This window comes from Denticeps clupeoides, chromosome 3, assembly GCF_900700375.1.
Source record: "Denticeps clupeoides chromosome 3, fDenClu1.1, whole genome shotgun sequence".
NCBI classification, from domain to species: domain Eukaryota; kingdom Metazoa; phylum Chordata; class Actinopteri; order Clupeiformes; family Denticipitidae; genus Denticeps; species Denticeps clupeoides.
Genome location: NC_041709.1, coordinates 33,620,038 through 33,641,288, shown reverse-complemented (window position 1 = coordinate 33,641,288; position 21,251 = coordinate 33,620,038). Strand labels below are relative to the sequence as shown.

The window sequence follows — 21,251 nt, the reverse complement described above, 5'->3', positions numbered from 1 at the left end:
CTGTGTGCACTTTCACTTTAATTTAAAATACTTACAAATTATAATTATTTTCATAAAGATTAATCTGAGCCTCCTTCTCAAATTCGTTTAAAAAAATACACACTTGCCTATGAACCAGAAGACCCAGGTGTGAGTTCCAATCTTTCTCCTGTGGCTGAATATACATAATCCCACATTGGTCATTGTTGGTGCAAGATGTTACTTATGTTTGACATCCAACATAAAAGTGGATCAAAAATGTAATACATGATGCCCTGTTTAACGTGTTTTGGGGTTCTTTTTGAACAATCGCGATACGTTTTTTCTTATGGGTCAGAATGTTACGTACAGAGAAGATCTGGAAATGTTGCCACTTCCTTACATTAACATCCAGAGTGACTTACTATCAGTAGTGACAGGGACAGTCCCCCTGGAGCAATTTAGGGTTAAGTGTCTTGCTCAGGGACACAATGGTAGTAAGTGGGATTTGAACCTGGGTTACCCACTAGGCTACTACCAACCATCCTTATTCCCATGTGGGCAGTGGTGGCCTACCGGTTAAGGAAGCGGTCTCGTAATCCAAAGGTTGCCAGTTTAAGTCCCAATCTGTCAAGGTGCCACTGAGCAAAGCACCGTCCCCACACACTGCTCCCGGGGCGCCTGTCATGGCTGCCCACTGCTCACTCAGGGTGACGGGTAAATGCAGAGGACCAATTTCACTGTGTGCACCATATGCTGTGCTGCTGTGTGTCACAATGACAATCAATCACTTTGACTTCACTTGTACCTCTAAAATGTATTGTACCAGCCCTATCATGTTAACTTCACAACACTCTTTAGTTCTTAGAAGGGCTGGATCATTTTAGGAGGGCAGGAGAGGTAAATCCCATCTCCACTTACCTGAGTCCAGCTGATCATGGTTCCAACTCCCAAATACCTACAGTCCCGACCCAAGCATAAAACGCTTGTTGTAAATCAAAACTTAAACCACAGTGTCAGGACAGTAGTATATTTTATACTTAATATTTAAATTGTTTTATTATCAACAGACATAAAAAATAATAGGAATATAAAATGTACATAATTACTTCAGAATTAGAATTTGAGGAATCCTGGGGAATCTTAAAATATGCCTGATGCCTCCTTTTTGTAGGTGAAGCCACAACAGGAGGTAATGCCAGAGGGGCTCTGTGCATCTTCCCGTTCCAGTACAAGGACAAGTTGTACAATTCATGCACCAGCATTGATCACAACATTCCATGATGCGCCACCACAGCCAACTATGATGTGGACAAGATATGAGGATAGTGTACCATCCAATGTCATTTTAGTACATGGGCTGAATGTGGAGACCTGGAAGGACTGAGAATATTTTTTTTGAGAATAGTGCCATTCTGATAAATATGCTGTTATCTCCTACAGAATATGTTCACCTCTACAATTCCGACTGATATCCATATTACAACAAGCCCCTACAACCTGAATAAATTTCAACCTCACCTGAATAAATTTAATCATCCAACTCTTTCTTCACATCAATTCTTGTTGGTTCTGGTATGTTACCACAATGTATAGGTGTGGGTATATCTAATTTCTTCAGTTTAACGACTGCTACACAGTTATAGAGCTTATCATCGGTGTGTAAACTTTGATTACATCTGAGTGATGCTTCTGTAAATCTCTTCCCACATTGTACAAACTTATTGGAATTTTCTACAGTATGTGTCCTCTTGTGTCTATTAAGGTTTGATGCTTGTGCAAAACTGCTCCCACATTGTACACACTGGTAGGGCTTTTCTCCCGTATGTGTCCTCTTGTGTATTATAAGGCTTCTTGCTTCTGCAAAATTCTTCCCACATTGTACACACAGGTAGGGTTTTTCTCCAGTATGTATCCTCTGGTGTGTTTTAAGGGATCCTGCTTGTGTAAAATTCTTCCCGCATTGTACACACTGGTAAAGCTTTTCTCCCGTATGTGTCCTCTTGTGTTTTTTAAGGATTGATGCTTCTGCAAATCTCTTTCCACATTGTACACACTGGTAGGGTTTTTCTCCAGTATGTGTCCTCTTGTGTGACTGAAGGTGTGATGCTCGTGTAAAACTCTTCCCACACTGTACACACTGGTAGGGCTTCTCTCCAGTATGTATCCTCTTGTGTATTTTAAGGGTTCCTGCTTCTGCAAAATTCTTCCCACATTGTACACACTGGTAGGGCTTCTCTCCAGTATGTATCCTCTTGTGTATTTTAAGGGATCCTGCTTGTGTAAAATTCTTCCCACACTGTACACACTGGTAGGGCTTTTCTCCCGTATGTGTCCTCCTGTGTTTTTTAAGGGATCCTGCTTGAGTAAAGCTCTTCCCACACTCTTCACACTGGTAAGGCTTTCTCGGTCCTGTTTCAAGGATCTTCAATTGGCTTAAACTGTCATCATACTTGTTGAACTGGTGTAAATTTTCTTCAGCTTCCTCTTCACACCTCTGTACAGCAAATTTGCTTTCCTGATCTGTAAAAACCACATGGCATAACATTCATATCAATATAAATATAACCATAAATGATATATATTGTGGTATCTAATTTGATAAGTAAATTTAAATGTTACTCTTTTTGAAAAGGTATATATAAAAGGTATAATAACCGTATACTCGATAAAACAATATCTGGGAAATTGTACTGAAAGTGGGCTTTCTGTCATACCCATAAAGCCAGTGAAATACCAGGTATTTGTATGATGCCCGTGATTATGTAAATTGTTTTTGCACAGGGCACCAAACAGGCTAGAACCGCCTCAGGTCATTTCCATGCGTGCTGTCAATACCAAGTCACAGGCGCCGAACTGATGTGCGCTCTGTGCTCTCGCCAAAAACGAATGCCTTGTGCTGCATGTAGGCATGGTTTCTGGCATTTTGTTCTGGTAATTTTGTAATTTTAGTGAGAAGCAGATATTTCTACAGTAGGATGGAATAATCAAAACCTCTCCTCTTGACCAAATTTATATCACATATTGTTTATGCCTTCAGTTTCGAGTCCTCTTCCTTACCTGCTATGCCACCACGTCAGGAAGCATAACACAGAGGTGTAAAACTTCACTGGTCTCACGATTTGATTATGATTATCAATGCCTCGATATTGATGCATCATGATGCAGCCCATTATTAGTCACATAATGTTTTATAATACAACAGTTAAGTCCAAACTGCCCTGACGCCACAAAAGGCAGAAAAATATGGAATTAGATTTGTGCTGGAATTTAATTTTTACAGTTTCACTGCTGGCTTCTCAATCGCTCCGCCCCGTTTTACATTTACACAGAATAAAGTTGGAAAATTCTCTTCTGTGTGCGGGACTTGGACTCATTGGCCAGCAGGTATTTGAGTAAAAGATCTGTTACCTGGAACTCCATCACTGCGAGATATGTGGGCTAGGACTGCAACTATCGAATATTTTTGGAAAAGAGTATTTGAATTAAAAAGAGGGGTTTACCCCCTGCTATAGCCCATCTCAGAATAAAGAGGAAAAAACATTTTACATTTACGGCATTTGGCAGACGCCCTTATCCAGAGCGACTTACAACATGCTTAAGTTACCATCGATGAACAGATCAATTCCGGTTCATTTACAGAACTTATCAGACGCCCTTATCCAGAGCGACTTACAATCAGTATTTACAGGGACAGTTTCCCTGGAGCAACTCAGGGTTAGGTGTCTTGCTCAGGGACACAATGGTAGTAAGTGGGATTCGAACCCGGGTCTTCTGGTTCATAGGCGAGTGTGTTACCCACTAGGCTACTACCACCCTAGGACCCCCAAGTATGAATACATCTATTTTATTCACTCTGTTGTAGATTCTGTACACAAGTTCGACAACAAGAAAATTACAATTTAATCTAAATATTCTTTAAAGAGGAAGGTCTTGAGCTGTCATTTGAAGGTTCTCAGTGACTGAGCTGTTCTGACCTCGAGGGGAAGTTCATTCCACCACCGAGGGGCCAAGACAGAGAAGAGTCTAGATGAATGTTTTCCTTTTACCTTCATGGAAGGACCAGGCGAGCAGTACTGGAGGCTCGAAGTATACGAGGTGCAGTGCGAGGTGTAATAAGGGCTGTAAGGTAGGATGGTGCTACTCCATGTTTGGCTTTGTAGGCCAGCATCAGTATTTTGAACCTGATGCGTGCAGCTACTGGGAGCCAGTGGAAGGAACGTAGTAGAGGGGTGGTGTGGGAGAATTTGGGAAGGTTGAAGATTAGTCGTGCTGCTGCATTTTGTATGAGTTGTAGAGGTCGGATGGTACATAGTGGTAGACCAGCTAGAAGGTAGTTACAGTAGTCCAGTCTTGAGATTACTAAGGACTGAACCAGTAGTTGGGTGGCCTGGGTTGACAGATAAGGGTAGATTCGTCTGATATTGTAGAGAAGGAATCTACATGAACGGGAAAGATTGCTGATGTGAGTTGAGAAGGAGAGTTGGTTGTCTATTGTTACGCTAAGGTTGCGGGCTGTTGCAGAAGGAGAGAGCTGCGAGTTGTCTAGGTAAATAGCAAGATCCTGATGTGGCGAAGAATCTGCTGGAATGAATATCAGTTCAGTTTTGGTGGGATTGAGTTGGAGGTGATGGGCTGCCATCCAAGACGAGATGTCGGTTAGACATGCAGAGATTTTGGAAGCAGCATGTAGGTCAGAGGGAGGAAAGGAGAAGAGGAGTTGTGGTAGCAGTGGTAGGATAATCCATGTGAGGAAATGACCTCACCAAGTGATCTCGTGTAGAGGGAGAAAAGGAGAGGACCTAGCACCGACCCTTGAGGGACACCAGTGGAGAGTCTACGTGAGGTAGAGGTGGATCCTTTCCAAATCACTTGGTAAGATAGCTCATCAAGGTAGGAAGCAAACCACTGCCATGCTGAGCCCCGAATTCCAAGCCTCTTCAGGATTGACAAGAGAGTCTTGTGGTTAACTGTGTCAAATGCAACAGAGAGGTCGAGGAGAATAAGAACCGATGACAGTTTTGCCAATCTGGCTGCATGTAGCTGCTCGGTAACCGCCAAAAGGGCAGTCTTGGTGGAATGAGCTGTTCTGAAGCCAGACTGGTTAGGATCCAGGAGGTTGTTCTGTGATAGATGGAGTGATAGCTGGTTGTAGACACAGCGCTCAAGGCTTTTGGATAGAAATGAGAGGAGGGAAACTGGTCTGTAATTGTTAATGTCTGTAAGATCAGCAGTGGGTTTCTTTAGGACTGGAAGAACCCTGGCTGTTTTAAAGGTGGATGGCCAGATGAGATTGAGCTGTTTATGATATAAGAAATGAAAGGAATGAGGTCAGGGGAGATGGTTTGAAACATTGCAGAAGGTATTGGATCTAGAGGACAGGTGGTTGGGTTGCCTGTGGATATAATCTGAATGATTTCATCAGATGTGAGCTTAGAAAATTGATTTAGAGTAGTTGTAGAATTTTCAGAAGGAAGAGTAGGATTAGTGGTGGAGAATGTCTCACAGATTTTTTCAATCTTCCCTGTGAAGAAGTTGGCAAAATCATCAGCTGTTCAGGAAGTTGGGGCAGGGGGAGTCGGAGGGTTGAGTAGGGATAAGAAGATGTTGTGGAGTTTTTGAGGGTTGTGGGCAGAGGCTTCTAGTTTTGCTTTGTAGAAAGCAGTTTTAGCAGCAGTGAGGTTAGTGGAAAATTTGCGCAGAAGATTCTGGTAATACAGTAGGTCTGAGTCAAGTTGAGATTTCTTGTATTTTCTCTCCGCTGCTCGAAGTACTCTTTGATTGCTGCGCAATGTATCAGAGAGCCAGGGTGCAGGGGGAGAAGTCCTTTTGGGTTTTGTTGATAGAGGACAGACTTGATCAATGGAAAGGGAAAGTGAGGTGAGGAGAGTTAGTAGCGGTCTCTAGTGGTAAGGAGAAGAATGAGTCAGAGGTTGGGAGATGTGAAAGAATGCAGGAAGATACAGATGAAGGTGAGACAGTGTGATCATTAGAGAGCCCTAATGATCCTGGAAGCTATGTTCTCTGGTAGGGTCTCCCATGACAAATTGGTCTTAGGTAAAGGGTGATGACCGAAAGAACAAGATCGCGGATACAAGTGGTCGAAATATGTTTTCTCTGTAGGGTAGTCGGGCGCAGCCTTAGAGTGAGGAGTATGGACATTCCGGAGGGACTCAGAAAAGAACCGCTGCTCCTCCACATCGAGAGGAGACAATTACATTTTACATTTACATTTACAGCATTTATCAGACGCCCTTATCCAGAGCGACTTACAATCAGTAGTTACAGGGACAGTCTCCCTGGAGCAACTCAGGGTTAAGTGTCTTGCTCAGGGACACAATGGTAGTAAGTGGGATTTGAACCCGGGTCTTCTGGTTCATAGGTGAGTGTGTTACCCACTAGGCTACTACCACCCTGACAGTTGAGGTGGTTCGGGCATCTGGTCAGGATGCCACCTGGACACCTCCCTGGGGAGGTTTTTCTGGTATGTACTGCCAGCAGAAGGCCACTGGGTGGACCCAGGACATGCTGGAGAAATTATATTTCCAGTCTGGTCAAGGAACGCCTTGGGGTCCTGCCAGAGGAGCTGGTGGAGGTGGCTGGGGAGAGGGCTGTCTGGGATTCCCTACTTGGGATACTGCCCCCGCGACCCGGATAAGCGGAGGAAGAAGAGGATGAGTTTGGTTTTCTCAGATTGCCTCATATTTTAGCCTTACTTGGCAAATGTGATTGATCAACTCCGAAAGCATTTATATTTGACAAGTAAGGCTGAAATATGTGGCTATGGAAGGCACAAGAGCCGGCTCTCTGAAAAGAGCCGAACTTCCCATCACTAGTTCCGAGGAATGGAACTGTCACTAAAATACCTGCTGGCCAATGAGGCCAAAAAAATGTATTTATTATTTTTATTTACTTGATATTTTATTTAAAATGAATCATTCTTTGACCAAAACAATATGGGGAGATATTTTGGATGATCTATATAATACATACCATTTTGGGTGTACTTGCTAATACCAGATTCATTCCTTCTCCAATCAGAATTGTCGTTTTTAAGTGTTGCTAATCTCCAAATTAGTTCTGTGGGTTTCACTGCACTCTGTGCACTCTGTGACTAAAAGAACACTAAAAAAATTAACCCATAAAGACACACAGGAATAAATAAACAATACTAATACTAAAGGATAAAAAAAATAACTTTGAATGCATCATCTCAAACAGTTGATGAGAAAATTAATCAAATGCCACTGGAGTTTGTTTTTTTTTATAAGTCATTGTCACTTGTGATTCACAGCAGCACAGCACACGGTGCACATAGTGAAATTTGTCCTCTGCATTTAACCAATCATCCTGTGTGAGCAGTGGGCAGCCATGACAGGCCCCCGGGGAGTATTGTGTGGGGACGGTGCTTTGCTCAGTGGCACCTTGGCGGATCAGGATTCGAAGCAGCAACCTTCTGATTACGGGGCCGCTACGGGGAAGAAAACTTCAGGTCCTTGATCCGATCGGGCCATATCATGGCAGTGGTGCCCTCACGGTTAAGGAAGCGGCCCGTAAATCATAAGGTTGCCGGTTTGACTCCCGATTGCCCCAGGTACCACTGAGCAAAGCACCGTCCCCACACACTGGTTAAATGGTTAAATACAGAGGACACATTTGTCACTGTGTGCTGTGCTGTACTGTTTCACAATGCAAATCACAGGGCGAATACAGGGCAAGTTCTCTGAGTGTTAGACTCCTTTGAAATACTTTTTAAACAAGTGGGTTTTCACTTCACTTCAACTTTTTCACTTTCAAGAGTACAGGGCGAGTTTGCCAATCTTTGTGTTCTTTGGCAAATACCAAACGTGCTGCACTGTGTGAAGTGTCATTCGCAGCACTGCACCATCTAGTCACAGAATTCGGTACAAGACCGGTCTTCCTTCACGGCCCTGGGCCACGCAGCAGCCTGCACCACTTGCTGAATTGTCGCTATTAAAGTGAGGAGCATGACTATTTCAGCAAAACATTTGAACCATCACTCAAATTTGAGAGGAGAGCAAAGTTGTAGTTTAAATGTGTCTGTTACACAATACTGTTCAAGTATGTTAACGCGCATAGATTTTTCACTTCACATTTTTTTACTATTTATCAATGTATTTTTTATTCATTTTTTAAAATATAGTCTATGGATACTGTTTTTTATCAAACATATTCTAAAATATTCTTTATTTATTAAACATTTCCCTGTTTGTTGTTTCTGATGTTTTTAGAAATGTCCCAGATGCAAAGTGAAAGCATTTTATTTGGCTTAGAGACTTAGTAATATCAGATTTCTGGGTCTTGAACCTCCAAGAAAGTTTGGACCATGGGGACAGCCGCTGAAGAGCTGTAGTGTCAAGACAGTAGCTGGATCGAGGTACTGACCCACATACCCAGGTCCTGTGTGAGTTTATGAAAGGTTGTTACTTTTTAACACATAATGTTGTGTAAAAAATAATTCTAGTAGTTTACACACCCACTCACTCAATAATAATGGGCAGAACTGGGATACATAACCCAAGAGGATAATTATTAAAAAAAGCGCTTTTACAAACGCAGAATAGAATTGAAAACATGAAGAAACAAAGGTGCAAAAAGACCTAGAAAGTCATGACTTTTGGGTTTAAAAAAAAAAAAAAAAAAAAAAAGACCTTACAGAGACTACTAGTGAGCACTAGTGGGGCCGTAATCAGAAATTGGAATGAAAAACATTTCACCATAAACAGCGCCACGTTCGATTCCCGGTCAGGGAAACTTTGTAAGATTTTTTTGGGCAACAGCCATAGATGCTCCACATCTATCTTTCAGAATGAGAAGTAAAAAGAATTATCAGAATAGACCTGAAATTCCTGACATCCAGATCACTAAAAGCCCCTCCAATCTTTTTAACTCCACTCACATGAATATTCTTCATCATCCGACTCTTTCTTCACAACAATTCCTGTTGGTTCCAGTATTTTACCGCAGTTCAGAGATGTGATGGTATCTGGTGATATTTCTGGTTTAACATGTGTGCTGCTCTGGTCTACACTCCTCAGATCAGCAGGTAACAGAGACAGACTGGGATCCATCTTGGGACCTTGGAATGAAGCAGGAGGTTATTTCCACAATCATCTTATCACCAATAATCATTCTAGAATTATTTTCTGCAGGACACCCAAAATTAATACTATTCCTAACAGTATTCCTATAAAACACACATAAATAGACAAAGCAGATTTCTGATATTACATAAAGACACACAGTCACCTTTATAAATGATTCCCAGGAGATTCCTCAGTTGCAGCTAATTTTACAGCGAGCACAACCAACTCCAGCTTCTCTCTATTCACATAAAAAGGCTTGTAGCTCATGTGAGCTGCTGCAGTCTTTAACAGACAATCACAGCAGAGTGTTTTCTTATTTAAATGTGATTGGTGATGTTGGAAATGTGTTGGATAAAGAACAGTGAAGAAAAAGTCTCCACATTAAAAGTGTGAATGATCCCAGACATCAGTCTGAATGAGCATTTAGCTGCTAACGTGAAACTACTTTAGCATAACTGTATCTGTTGCTGTTAAACCTGTTCACCAGCCCGCTGGACACAAACTACTTACATTTAAGCTTTTTAAAAACCAATAAAAAGTGTCAAAAGGACATTTTAAAGTCTGACTCGAGTTTGTGTGTAGAGCGAGTTTAAATCAGCCCGCTCCTCCCTCACCAGACCGCCACTTTAAACAGTCCAAATAACACGCGTTTCTATATTTTATATGGAATAAAACTACTTACCAAAACCCAAAATCATAAAAACTCCAAAAATGGATAATCGCGTGTGCAATTGTTTGTGTTTTACTTGGTTTTCCTGCAGATGTAAACAGAAGCAGATTCGGCAGCAGATTCGTCAATTTCAGAATGCGACTCCAATTGTGACAGGAAGCTCTGGATAATCATCAAATAAAACGAAACATTAGTGTTAATCATCACTATTTGTACATTGCTTTTTTCGACAGCTGCTAGTTATGCTTTTCTTCTCTATTAGTTGTAGTTTTATTAGAATAATAAATAGGCCAGTGGTGGCCTAGTGGTTAAGGAAGCGCCCCGTAACCACTGAGGTGCCACTTAGCAAAGCACCGTCCCCACACACTGCTCCCCGGGCACTGTGTGGGGTGCACTGTGTCACTTTCACTTTAATTTAAAATACTTACAAATTTTAATTATTTTCATAAAGATTCACTTGATTAATCTGAGCCTCCTCCTCAGATTTGTTATAAATAATACAAAAAAATATTAAAAAGTAGTCTAGTCACAAATGTTTTAGTTCTATTCTCCACTTCTACCTTTGTCATGTACCCTCATGTCGTCACAACTTTGACTTTGAATATTTGTTCTTTGTTTGGTGTTCGTCTGTCTAAAGCTGAAATGTTGCTCTACAGACTATCAGTTCACCGTCACCCAGCTCCATATCCATTCCCATCTGGGCTATTATTGTGATGTCACACACACAACTTGTAAAATGTGTGGGGATGCTTTAAAGGTCCCCTATTACCAAGCATGCTTTGGTCATTCTGCTTCACTGTGGAGCTGGAAGTTGTCCCCTTATGACATCATAAGGGGGAAAGGTTACCTTCGTTTCTCATGCTTTTTCCACCCAGAGAATTTCCCACCCCTCCCCTAAAACAGTATCTCTACCGACCACCATAGCTTCCAAACGCGCAAAACATTGCAGTTGCTCTGTGACTGGATATACAAATGTATTTTTTTTTTGTTCTGTCACACAAGACTCAGTGAACCAGTGGGTTGTTACGTTCCAGGGTTTAGGGACAGAGACACAACAAAATGGAGAAGAGCCGCACCAAAGACGAAGAGTGTTTTAAAGATTTTATTATATGTTAAACAATAAAAAAAAAACACAGTTCCTTAAAAAAAGAAAACAAGTGTCCACTCTGGATTCAAGACACTAAAATGCAGCGGTTCCTGCAAAGCACCAACATATACGGCTATAGCACACTGGCCGACAATGAATCAAGCAAATCTGCGTCAAATATGAGTAAAACCGGCTGGCATATGCTTCTCCCAGAGGAAGTTCCACTTTACTTCAAACCCAGAGCTGTCATAAAATATGTAAATGTGCTCTGTTGGGAAACTGCACTCCATTATTTTTTTCAAAGACCCAGATTGTGCATCTCAATAAACTGAAATTGAATTGTAGAAGCAAATTTTTAGGAAAGTCAAGATGCAGCTTCAATTTCTTCGAAATTCAGATTCAAATGAATATTCAGATTCAGTTTAAACAATTCAAATTGTTCGCCTTCTCAGCCGAATGTATTACACGCTGCCTTTGTCCTTGGCAGTTGCAGCAGTGCACCAGATGGTAATGGAGGGGCTGAGGAGGAACTCAGTGATGGAGGAATAAAGTGCATCATCATTTATTGTGAAGCTGCAGCTGTCGGGTGCGAGAAGAGCAGAGGAGAAAGAATATGAAATGAATATGGAAGTGATTGTTATTGTGATACACAGCAAGCACCACACATGGTGCACACAACGAAATGTGTCTTCTGCATTTAACCCTTCACCTTTTTAAATAATAAATAGAATAACAAATCACTGAATTGCAAATCCTTTTGCAAAGTGTCGGAACGCAAACTGTGTCCACACCGCTCTTACATTGTCAGTAGAACATACATGAAGAAATTCAGGATTTTATTGGATTTGGATACACAGTTGGCTGAACTTTAAACCAAACAAAAAACATCTTCTCTTATCAGATCCGTCCTTGTGTCAGGATATTCCATCCTGTACATCTATGATAACCCATGATGTATCTGTATGTGATTGAAATCCCATTAAGCAACACCCTTATACTGGAAGTATAAGTCCAGACTGGAAGAGGGATGCTATGAAAAAGCAGTGTGAGTACCTGGTGGAATCCTTATCCATAATTCCTTCAGAATAAGAATTTGAGGAATCCTGGGGAATCTTAAAATATGCCTGATGCCTCCTTTTTGAAGGTGAAGCCACCACAGGAGGTAATGCCAGAGGGGCTCTATGCATCTTCCCGTTCCAGTACAAGGACAAGTTGTACACTTCATGCACCAGCATCGATCACAACATTCCATGGTGTGCCACCACAGCCAACTATAACGTGGACAAAATATGTGGAGAGTGTACCGTCTAAAGTCAGTTTAGTACATGTACTGAATGTGGAGACCTCTTTCCTTCATATCTGTGATACTCCTTGTGACCAACACGGAAGTAAAACTGATAACGTTTGAGAGACACAAAATGTAGGAATTGCTGCGTTACATCAAAATCCTGGAAAGAATGAAAATATATTTTTGGAGAATAGTAGAATAAGTGCCATTCTGATAAATCTGCTGTTATATCCTACAGAATATGTTCACCTCTACAATTCCGACTGATATCCATATCACAACAAGCCCCTACAATCGTTTGTACTCAACTCACCTGAATAAATTTCATCATCCAACTCTTTCTTCACAAAAATTCTTGTTGGTTCCAGAATGTTACCACAATGTATAGGTGTGGTTATATCTAATTTCTTCAGTTTAACGACTGCTATACACTTATAGAGCTTATCGTCGGTATGTGAACTTTGAATACATTTGAATGACGCTCGTGTAAATCTCTTCCCATGTTGTATAAACTTATTGGCCTTTTCTACAGTATGTATCATCTTGTGTCTTTTAAGGGTTGATGCACATGAATATCTCGTCCCACATTGTACACACTGGTAGGGCTTCTCTCCAGTATGTGTCCTCTTGTGTCTTTTAAGGCATGATGCATCAGTAAAACTTTTCCCACATTCTTCACACTGGTAAGGCTTCTCTTTTGAATAGTTTCTCTGTCGTGTTTCAAGGATCTTCACTTGTCTTAAACTGCTGTTATAATTGTTGAACTGGTGCAGCTTTTCTTCAGTTTTCTCTTTACACCGAAGTTGCTCAGTGAATTTCCTTTCCTGATCTGTAAAAACAAACAACCATAAGCCACTATAGACATGTTCAAGCCACAAAGAGAAACATTTATTCACAGTGAGTGTGCTGTGCTTGCTGTGCATCACAATGACAAACAAAATGTCACAACAAAATGTGTCCTCTGCCCTTAGTAAGCAGAGGGTAGCCATGAAAGTCACTAGCGGGGGAGAGTCTGAGGACAGTCCCTTGTAAAAGGGGATGTCATAGGTATCTTGGCATTAGGGATTTGAACTCGCAACTAGGACTGTTCATATTCATATTGCAATATAAATTTAACCAAAGACTGCAGACTGTATATATTGCGGTATGAAAATTTAAATGAAAAGTAAATTTAAATGAAACTTTTTTTGAAAGGGTATCATGTCCAGCTCTATATTTAAACTCTAGATTTAAGGATCACTAATCATTTTTATAATATTTCTTTTTTCGTAAATTTGAATTTAAAACTTATTAGGCGTCTGCATAAACCCTGCTGTACGACATGCGTTCTCACACAAAACTAATGATGTGAACTTGTGTACATGTGATTTCAGTTTTTATTTTTAATGAATTAGCCAAAAAACACAAGTTAACCTTTTTCATGTAAACATTATGGGGTGATCTGTGTAGAATTCTGAAGAAAGGCTGTAACATAAAATGTACAAAAAAGGATGCGCTGTGATTACTTTGTGGATGCACTGTAAAATACTGGTAGCGATACTTGGAATTTAATTCTTAAGCTACTCAACCTCCTTATGTGCCCCCCACTCTTTATTACAGTTTAAGGTTGTACACAGGGCTCATTTCTCCAGGGTAAACATTAGGGGTACTGGACATGCCTGAATTTGGAATAATTCTGGAGGGATGTTTCTAAAACCTTGTCGTACACACTGAAATGCCACCTTGAACCAGACCCTCTGATCTCTCTTTTTGGTATCACTGAAGAGAAAGATAAGCGTCTAACTCCAGCTAAACAGCATTTGTTATCTTTTGCGACACTCCTGGCCAGGTGTTCTCTTTTATTCAAGTGGAAGGATTCCACGTCACCCACTCACACACAGCGATATTATGTCCTGTTTGTCCCTGGAGAAGATTCACTACTCAATCCGTTATTCAGACTTGAAATTTGAACAGGCGTGGGGGCCCTTCCTTCGCTTTTTTCATATACATTTATAGTTTGATTCCCTTCTTATTTAGTTGTTTATCTGTTTGCTTTCTTTTCGCTATTTTTTGCCATGCAGGACCAAAACAAACTTCCAGCTCCATAGTCTCCTTTTTTTTAGCCTTTCTTATGCATGTAAAGCTGGCTTGGAGTCAGGGAGGGCTGGGATAGGGTTTATAAGTGGGTTATAAAATTCACAGTATATTGAAACATTATATGTTTACTAGAGGTGTGAACCTTCACTGATCTCACGATTCGATTCGATTATCAGTGCCTCGATATCGATGCATTGCGATGCATCCATGAAATACGACCTTCACCTGCCCCCGACTTCGAGAATTGCCTGACCCCTTTGAAACCACAAAAGAACCCCGACTGGAACTTCGTGGCCACGACCTCTGCCTGCCCCTGACCTTGAGCCTGCCTGATCCTTCGGTTAAGATGTGAATCCATGCTCCCCTACCTTCCTGCCGACCAATACGTCCTCCCATCCAGTCCACGCTCCTGGACCATCCTGAAACCCGCTGTCTTCCGGTTCTCCTCTGCCCCGGTACTTCCCACAGATCCCGAACTCACTCCCCACTGTCCACTGCTTCCTCCCCATCCTCATTCCCCGCCAGTCTCTCGACTTAACGCGTCCAGTGTCCTCTCCCGGTACGACGGCTTGTCCCCCCGCCCATAGTATGTCTGCAAGTGCGTCACCGGATCACCCTTGTGACAAACATTTCTAAAAACCCGCATTCCACAAGTCCGAGGACATCAGACCACCCTATTAGAACCCTTATTCAGAGCGACTTACAATCAGTAGTTACAGGGACAGTCACCCCCTGGAGCAACTTAGGGTTAAGTGTCTTGCTCAGGGACACAGTAGTAAGTGAGATTTGAACCTGGGTCTTCTGGTTCATAGGCGAGTGTGTTACCCACTGTGTTACCCACTAGGCTACTTCCACCCATTCGAACTAACGCTCCAAACCCGAGTCAGTGAATCGGCTGGTTAATTCCTCCACAGCCGAAAACATGCAGGTGAATATGAATCGCCCGGAGCAATTTAGTGAGTCCCTCACAGGGAGATATTTTAAACAGTATTCTTTACAGAATTCCAGTTTTCTTTTCAAATTCAATTGAATTAAACTAAACATCCCATTTCACACGACTATTATTTACGACTTTTGAGACTGTGTGTACAGTTAAAGCGTGGCGAGGTCAGTGCAAAAAATCTGTGTGTTTTCCTAAATGTCGTGTCGTAGATCTCTGGACACTCAGAGGAGGGTCCGTTTCTCCTCCGTTCCCGCTTTGTGTGGGTGTTTCGAAGTGGCAGAAAGAAAACCCGGCCGCTGGGGTTCTGTTTGTCATGCGAGAATCTGTCACGGCCGCCGGGTGCCGCGCAGCATTAACATTCCCACCCAGAGCCAGGAAATCCCCAAACAACGTCATTATGATGGGATCGATTATGTTCTGCACTGCATCGATGCAATGAGTGCACCGCGATGCATCGATTATACAATTAATTTCAACACCCCTAATGTTTACCCTGTTATATCCCTGTTTAAAATCAATAAAAATATTGTTGAATTAAAAAATACTGGTAGCGACAATATAAAGACAAACACTGCTGGTCATTTTCATATGACCTCATAAGTGAAACATTTAGGGGTTTTTAGAGGTCAGTCATTTACATTTACAGCATTTATCAGACTCCCTTATCCAGAGCAACTTAGAATCAGTAGTTACAAGGACAGTCCCCCCTGAAGCAACTTAGGGTTAAGTGTCTTGCTCAGGGACATAATGGTAGTAAGTGGGATTTGAACCTGGGTTTCCTGGTTCATAGGCAGGTGTGTTACCCACTAGGCTGCTACTACTACCCCTTTATTTATATTATATTAATTAAGAAAATGAAAAATCTTATTATAGTAAAGCTGCAGATAATAAAAGATTATAAGGCCTCATCCACACAAATGTTCAAAACGAATGCCTTCTGAACACCATCTGCATTTCTGCTGCCTTCGATTTTGCCTTTCGTTTGCTTGATGCTGTTGAACACTTGCTGTTTAATGTCAATCAGGATTTCATTGGAAATAGACTGCAATAAAATATGGCATGCAGTGTTTATTTGACACCATCCGAACGTGCAGCTGACTAAACGCTGGTAAGCTGAACGCTGGGTGGTAGTAGCCTAGTGGGTAACACGCCTATGAACCAGAAGACCCAGGTTCAAATTCCACTTACTACCATTGTGTCCCTGAGTAAGACACTTAACCCCTTTTTTTACAGTCTGGGAATATATGTATGTGTGTATGAAATAGATATTTACAAAAATTCACCCTTTATCTGAAATGCTAAAATTTTATCCTACTCACCTGAATGAATCACATCATCCAAGTCCTGCTTCTCTTCATTCACTGTTACTTCCACTGTTTCAACCAAATTCACAGGTGTGGTGATATCTGATTTCTTCCATTTCTTCTCTGTACGCTTGTTGGCCTTTTCTTCAGTATGTAAATGTTGATGATGTTTGAGTTGATCTAATGTTCTAAAGCCTTTAGAGCAAAGAGTGCACTGGTAGGTATTTGCAGTATGTGTCCTCTTGTGGATTACAAGGTTTGATGCTTGTCCAAAACTCTTCCCACATTGTACACACTGGTAGGGCTTCTCTCCAGTATGTATTCTCTTGTGGATTACAAGGTTTGATGCTTGTCCAAAACTCTTCCCACATTGTACACACTGGTAGGGCTTTTCTCCCGTATGTGTTCTACTGTGTATTATAAGGGTTCCTGCTTGTGTAAAACTCTTCCCACATTGTATACACTGGTAGGGCTTCTCTCCAGTATGTGTCCCCTTGTGTTTTTTAAGGGATCCTGCTTGTGTAAAATTCTTCCCACACTCTTCATACTGGTAAGGTTTCTCTTTAGAATAGTTTTTCTGTCGTGTTTCAAGGATCTTCACTTGTCTTAAACTGTTGTCATACTTGTTGAACTGGTGTAAATTTTCTTCAGTTTCCTCTTCATACCTCTGTACAGCGAATTTGCTTTCCTGATCTGTAAAAATGACATGGCATAAAATTCATATAGATATAAATTTAACCCTAGATTTTATATATATATATATATATATATATATATACACACACACACACACACACACACACACACACACACACACACACACACACACACACACACACATATATATAGATCGATTACCATGACCGATACTGAAATATGTGGTTATAGCAGTATATTGGTGCTACAGTGGCCCGGTACCCTAACTAGGACAGCCTAACTAGGGTGAATTTAACTTTGTCTGTGTCTAACAGGGGGACTCTGTGATAAACTGGACTTTATAATTGACACTGCATCAAAGTGAAGTGAAATGAGGGTCTAGGATTTTAACAAAAAGCCAGAGAAAACAGATAGGTTTTGAGATTGGATTTAAACACTGAGACTGTGTCTGAGTCCCGAACACTGACAGGCAAGCCATTCCACAACTGCGGAGCTCTATAGGAGAAGGATCTGCTCCCAGCTGTGACCTTCTGCACTTTTGGTACCAGTAGTGACCCCGCACCCATTGATCGAAGGGGGCGTGGCGGTTCGTAAAGAACCAAAAGTTCACTCAGGTATTGCGAGGCGAGACCATTTAGAGCTTTATAGGTCAGAAGTAGGATTTTGTAGTCAATCCTAAATTCCTAGTTCTAGTTAGAACTAGGTGGCCTAGCGGTTAAGGAAGCGGCCCCGTAATAAGAAGGTTGCCGGTTCGAATCCCGATCCGCCAAGGTACCACTGAGGTGCCACTGAGCAAAGCACCATCCCCACACACTGCTCCCCGGGCGCCGGTCATGGCTGCCCACTGCTCACTCAGGGTGATGGGTTAAATGCAGAGGAAAAATTTCACTGTGTGCACCGTGTGCTGTGCTGCTGTGTATCACATGTGACAATCACTTCACTTTGGATCAGATGGCAGGGGAAGATGCCACGTAGAATGCCTGGCAGAAGAACCAGTCAATATGGTCTTCAATTCCCACTGGCAGAACTTTGAACCCGTCCCGAGAGCAGTGTGTGACATTGAGTCTAGTGTTAGTAGCCTAGTGGGTAACACACTTGCCTATGAACCATAAGACCCGGGTTCAAATCCCACTTACTACCATTGTGTCCCTGAGTAAGACACTTAACCCTAAATTGCTCCAGGGAGACTGTCCCTGTAAGTACTGATTGTAAGTCACTCTGGATAAGGGCGTCTGATAAATACTGTAAATGTAAATGTCCGAATGGACCTTGTTCCGCTCTGCAATTGTTGAGGCAGCTATTGCTAGCTGTGGTTGCAAGGTGGCCGGTGCCAGTCTGGTCTGGAAATGCCTTGGCCTTGGGGTCCTGGCGGAGGAGCTGGTGGAGGTGGCTGGGGAGATGGGAGGTTGATGATCTATTTTGGGTGTACTTACTAATACCAGATTCATTCGTTCTCCAATCAGAATTGTCATTTTTAAGTGTCGCTAATCTCCACATTAGTTCTGTGGGTTTCACTGCAACAGAAAACTGTGCACTCTGTGACTAAAAGAACAATAAAACAACAAAAAAATTAAACCCATAAAGACACAGGAATAGATAAACAATACTAATACTAAAGGATGAAAAAAATTACTTTGAATGCATCACATCGCATATTGATGAGTAAATGAATGCCACTGGAGGGCATTTGTGCAAAATAGGAGTACAGGGCGAGTTTGCCAATCTTTGTGTTCTCTGGCAAATGCCAAATGTACTGCACGGTGTGGAGTGTCATTCGCAGCACCGCACCATCTAGTCACAAAATTCGGTACAAGACCGGTCTTCCTTCGTGGCCCCGGGCCACGCAGCAGCCCGCACCACTTGCTGACACGGCAGACGAATGGGATCCGTGACGGATTCAAAACTGTCACTATTAAAGTGAGCAGCATGACTATTTGAAACATCGCTCAAATTTGAGAGGTTGTAATATGAATATTTTAAATGTCTCTGTCAAACAATACTGTTCAAGTATGTTAACATGGATAGATTTTTTCACTTCTACAAGTTTTTTTCTTTTTTTTTTTTTACTATTTATCAATGTATTATCAATGTATACATAAAAATGTTCATGTGTTTTTTTTATTTATTATGTTGTTAGAAATGTCCCAGATGCTAAGTGAGCGCTGGGTGAAAGTGTTTTATTTGGCTTAGTTCCTTAGTACTATCAGATTTCTGGGTCTTGAAACTCTGAGAATCAAATTGTAAGTTTGGACCATGGGGACAGCCGCTGAACAGCTAGACAGTCAAGACGGTAGCTGGATCGAGGTACTGACCCACATACCCAGGTCCTGTGAGAGTTTATGAAAGGTTGTTATTTTTTAACACATAATGTTGTTTAAAAAATGTATTCTAGTAGTTACACACCCACTCACTTTGTAATTAAACAATAATAATAATGGGCAGAACTGAGATGAATAATTCAAGAGGATAATTATTTAAAAAAGCAGTTTTAAAAAAGCAGAATAGAATTGAAAACATGAAGAAACGGTATGTGACACCGTCTGAAATATATCAATAATTTGAAAGCAAGTCCGCTTTAATATTCAGTCACAACTGATGCAAGATAAAATATGTCTCACTACCAATGTAACACTCAATAAACACATTTTGAGTAAAAAGAAAAATAAAATAAAAAAACTCTCAAGACCTTACAGAGACTACTAAAGGTCCCAGTGAGCACTGGTGGGGCCGTAATCTGGAATTGGAATGAAAATCATTTCACCATAAACCAGCAACAGCCAGACACTTCCCACATTATTTCAGAATGAGAAGTAAAAAGAATAATCAGAATAGACCTGAAATTCATACTGATATCCAGATCACTCAAAGCCCCTCAAATCTTTTTAACTCCACTCACCTGAATATTCTTCATCATCTGACTCTTTCTCCAAAACAATTCCTGTTGGTTCCAGTATTTTACCGCAGTTCAGAGATGTGATGGTATCTGGTGATATTTCTGGTTTAACATGTGTGCTGCTCTGGTCTACACTCCTCAGATCAACAGGTAACAAAGACAGACTGGGATCCATCTTGGGACCTTGGAATGAAGCAGAAGGTTCTTTCAACAATGATCTTATCACCAATAATCATTCTAGAATTATTTTCTGTAGGACACCCAACACTCATAGTATTTCGAACCGTATTCCTATAAAATACACATAAATAGACAAAGCAGATTTCTGATATTACATAAAGACATACAGTCACCTTTATAAATGATTCCCAGGAGATTCCTCAGTTGCAGCTAATTTTACAGCGAGCACAACCAACTCCAGCTTCTCTCTGTTCACATAAAAAGGCCTGTAGCTCATGGGAGCTGCTGCAGTCTTTTACAGACAATCACAGCAGAGTGTTTTCTTATTTAAATGTGATTGGTGATGTTGGAAATGTGTTGGATAAAGAACAGTGAAGAAAAAGTCTCCACATTAAAAGTGTGAATGATCCCAGACATCAGTCTGAATGAGCATTTAGCTGCTAACGTGAAACTACTTTAGCATAACTGTATCTGTTGCTGTTAAACCTGTTCACCAGCCCGCTAGACAAAAACTACTTACATTTAAGCTTTTTAAAAACCAATAAAAAGTGTCAGAAGAACATGTTGAATTCTGACCCGAGTCTGTGTGTAGAGCGAGTTTAAATCAGCCCGCTCCTCCATCACCAGACCGCCACTTTAAACAGTCCAAATAACACGCGTTTCTACATTTACATTACATCTACATTTTATGTGGAATAAAATTACTTTCCAATACCCAAAATCATAAAAACTCAAAAAAATGCATCATTTACGTCAGCAGGGTGACTCGCGCGTGCGCTTCTTTGTTTTTTACTTGGTTTTCCTGTAAACAGAAGCAGATTCGTCAATTTCAGAAAGCGACTTAAATTGAGCGACAGGAAGCTCTGGATAATCATCAAATAAAACGAAACGAAACATTAGTTTTAATTTTATCATCCCTATTTGAACATTGCTTCTCGATTAGTTTTAGTTTTATTGGAATAATGAATGGGCCAGTGGTGGCCTAGTGGTTAAAGAAGTAACCACTGAGGTCCCCTTGAAGGTACCGTCCCACACACTGCTCCCGGGGCACCTTTTATGTCTGCCTACTGCTCAAAAAGGGTGATGTT

The 21,251-nt window shown here is 41.3% G+C and overlaps 1 protein-coding gene across 1 annotated transcript; it reads right to left on the bottom strand.

The window, feature by feature from the left end:
• Positions 1 to 1,322: 1,322 nt before the first annotated feature.
• Positions 1,323 to 9,111, bottom strand: LOC114785458 (zinc finger protein 239-like). Its single transcript, XM_028971736.1, has 3 exons — positions 9,059 to 9,111; positions 8,879 to 8,904; positions 1,323 to 2,481 (listed from the first exon to the last, which is right to left on the bottom strand). The coding sequence occupies exons 1-3, from the start codon at positions 9,109 to 9,111 to the stop codon at positions 1,490 to 1,492; spliced, it is 1,071 nt and encodes a 356-aa protein (XP_028827569.1). The 3' UTR covers positions 1,323 to 1,489.
• Positions 9,112 to 21,251: the final 12,140 nt, after the last annotated feature.